Source organism: Micropterus dolomieu, unplaced genomic scaffold, assembly GCF_021292245.1.
Source record: "Micropterus dolomieu isolate WLL.071019.BEF.003 ecotype Adirondacks unplaced genomic scaffold, ASM2129224v1 contig_13464, whole genome shotgun sequence".
Taxonomy (NCBI): domain Eukaryota; kingdom Metazoa; phylum Chordata; class Actinopteri; order Centrarchiformes; family Centrarchidae; genus Micropterus; species Micropterus dolomieu.
This window is the reverse complement of record NW_025742450.1, coordinates 1-2,155: the sequence shown is the minus strand read 5'-3', so window position 1 is coordinate 2,155 and position 2,155 is coordinate 1. Positions and strand designations below refer to the sequence as shown.

The window sequence follows — 2,155 nt, the reverse complement described above, 5'->3', positions numbered from 1 at the left end:
TTATTACAGAAACAGCAAAGGTAAGACACCGTTGGAGTTGGGATTATACAAATGTAGGTTAGTTTTTATCTGTGTTTTATTCAGTGAGTTTAGGGCGTAAAGTCATGAGTTATACTGCTAGATCAGGGGCTGTTTGTGTGGATAGCGTGAGATGAGAGATATCAGTGACTGCAGGCACGCACCCTGTTCAGACAGAGGAGAGGGCCCCCCCCCCCATCCCCTCCGGGCTCAGGAGACACAGTAAAGACATCAGATCATCTTAATGCTCAGCTTCTTATTTATTGTCAGCGTACAGCAGATAATGATTCACACAAGGCTTTCAAACCTGTCACTATCAGCTTTTCACACGATTTCAAGATTCTGGGCCCTACTTTCCTGCCGGCACAAATCCAGCAGCAGCCCAACTGCAGCCAGCTGACTTTCCACTGGTGGAAGGTGGAGTGGTGCAGCTGAGGCTGTTGGAGCAGGTTAGGTGGTGCAGTGACATTTTACTTCTCAAACTGGCCTGAAATCCTGATGTGTTGCTAACGTATATTAATATTTGGGATGTTCCACATTTGTGTTCGGAGCCTTCTTTATTTCTCATAGACGCCTCGGCCTGACTCGTCCTGGTCCACTTGGTCTGTCTGCTGCTTTTAAAAAGGATGAGAGGAGCTCATGTGATTGGTCGTTACTGAAGCTCCACCTGCTGATTCTGTGCTCCTCCTACTAATCATTTATTCAGCCTCTCTTCCACGCTGCGCCGAGCTGCGACCGCTTTGAGCCACAGATGGTAACAAAAAGGACTAATCTGAGTTGGTGTTCTGCTGCTGGTGGATTGTGCTCGTGCCCAGTTTCAGGAAAATAAGGCCCGTTGTGAGATTACATGCTTAATGAGAGAAAGAGAAAGAAATGAGGAGAGAGATCAGCTGCTGATATTCTGCTGTACGTTGGTCCTGGAGAACTTCTGCACAGGACGGATCTTCATGCTGATGGTCTTCAGGGAGTAGTTATTACCCTTCCAAGCAGACCACTCCACTCCAACAGAAGAGAGAGTGCTGTCAGCCCCCCAACGATAAATCCCGTTGGGGTTTGTATGGTGACAGTTGTTGTACCAGAACGCCCCCAGGTATGATCTGGCACAGTTGCCAGAGGAGGAGTCCTGGTCTTTGTCAAAGGTGGAGAACTTCTGTCCGTTTTGATTAATCAAGGCGTCTCCTACAGACACACAGAAGAACCACAGGGTTAGTAAATTTGCATTATCTATAAGTATCAGCTGAACTTTTCACAGCCTGCAGTCTTCTATCAGACAGACTGATGAGACCAGTTATGGTCCAGACAGCTGAAGTCACCAGCAGGTCGATCTCTGATCGACTCAGTGTTTCACCTGGATGAAACGTAAGAAAATCACACGGTCTATTCCTTTTTTGTAAGTGAAAGAAACAGGTAAAACTTTCAAAATAAAAGTAGGCTCATGTACGGTGTAGTTAGAAAGGTTATTATAGACTAAAACTAAGCCAAAATCACGTTTTTTAGTAAAACCTAACTAAACATTTATAAGACCTGACCTATAACTTCAGATTAAGAAAAGTGAACTGGTATCATATGAAGCTGAAGTTAATTATATATTTTAGATATTGTTATTTAGTTTAAATTTTCATAACAAATTCATACTTGCTATGTGGAAGCTCAACCAGCAGAGGTCACTCTACCCCTGCTGAGGCGCCCAGTGGAAAAATGTTTCTGACTTGTGTTGAAGGGGCATTATGAGTTTTCAGCGACCACTAGCGGTGCGGTTTTAAGATTGCAACCAGCAGTGTTGGGCAAGATACTTGGAAAATGTAGTGAGCTAAGCTACTAGATACTCTACATTAAATGAAGCTTCACTACACAGAAGTAAGTAAATAAATATATATATATACACATATAGATATAGATTTATATGTGTGTGTGTGTGTGTGTGTGTGTGTGTGTGTGTGTGTGTGTGTGAGCTAGAGAGAGGGGGAGTTTGGGGTGCAGCAACCTGCTCAAGATGTAGAAGTGTAGAAAGACCCATCTTACTCACCCGCCCCTCCATCGATGAATCCAGATACACTCAGTTTATATCCGTTACACTCTGAAGCGATGGAGAACGAAGAGTAGCGAGCAAACACTTTCTTCCCCTCAAAGTCCTCCA

General features: G+C 44.1%; 1 protein-coding gene across 1 annotated transcript; it reads right to left on the bottom strand.

Annotated features, from left to right (window-relative positions):
- Positions 1-259: 259 nt before the first annotated feature.
- Positions 260-2,150, bottom strand: LOC123966452 (microfibril-associated glycoprotein 4-like; the record flags this gene model as incomplete). The annotated part of the gene is made up of 2 exons (XM_046042610.1): positions 260-1,197; positions 2,045-2,150. Coding segments are annotated over 2 exons (399 nt in total), but the record flags the coding sequence as incomplete, so codon positions are not given.
- Positions 2,151-2,155: the final 5 nt, after the last annotated feature.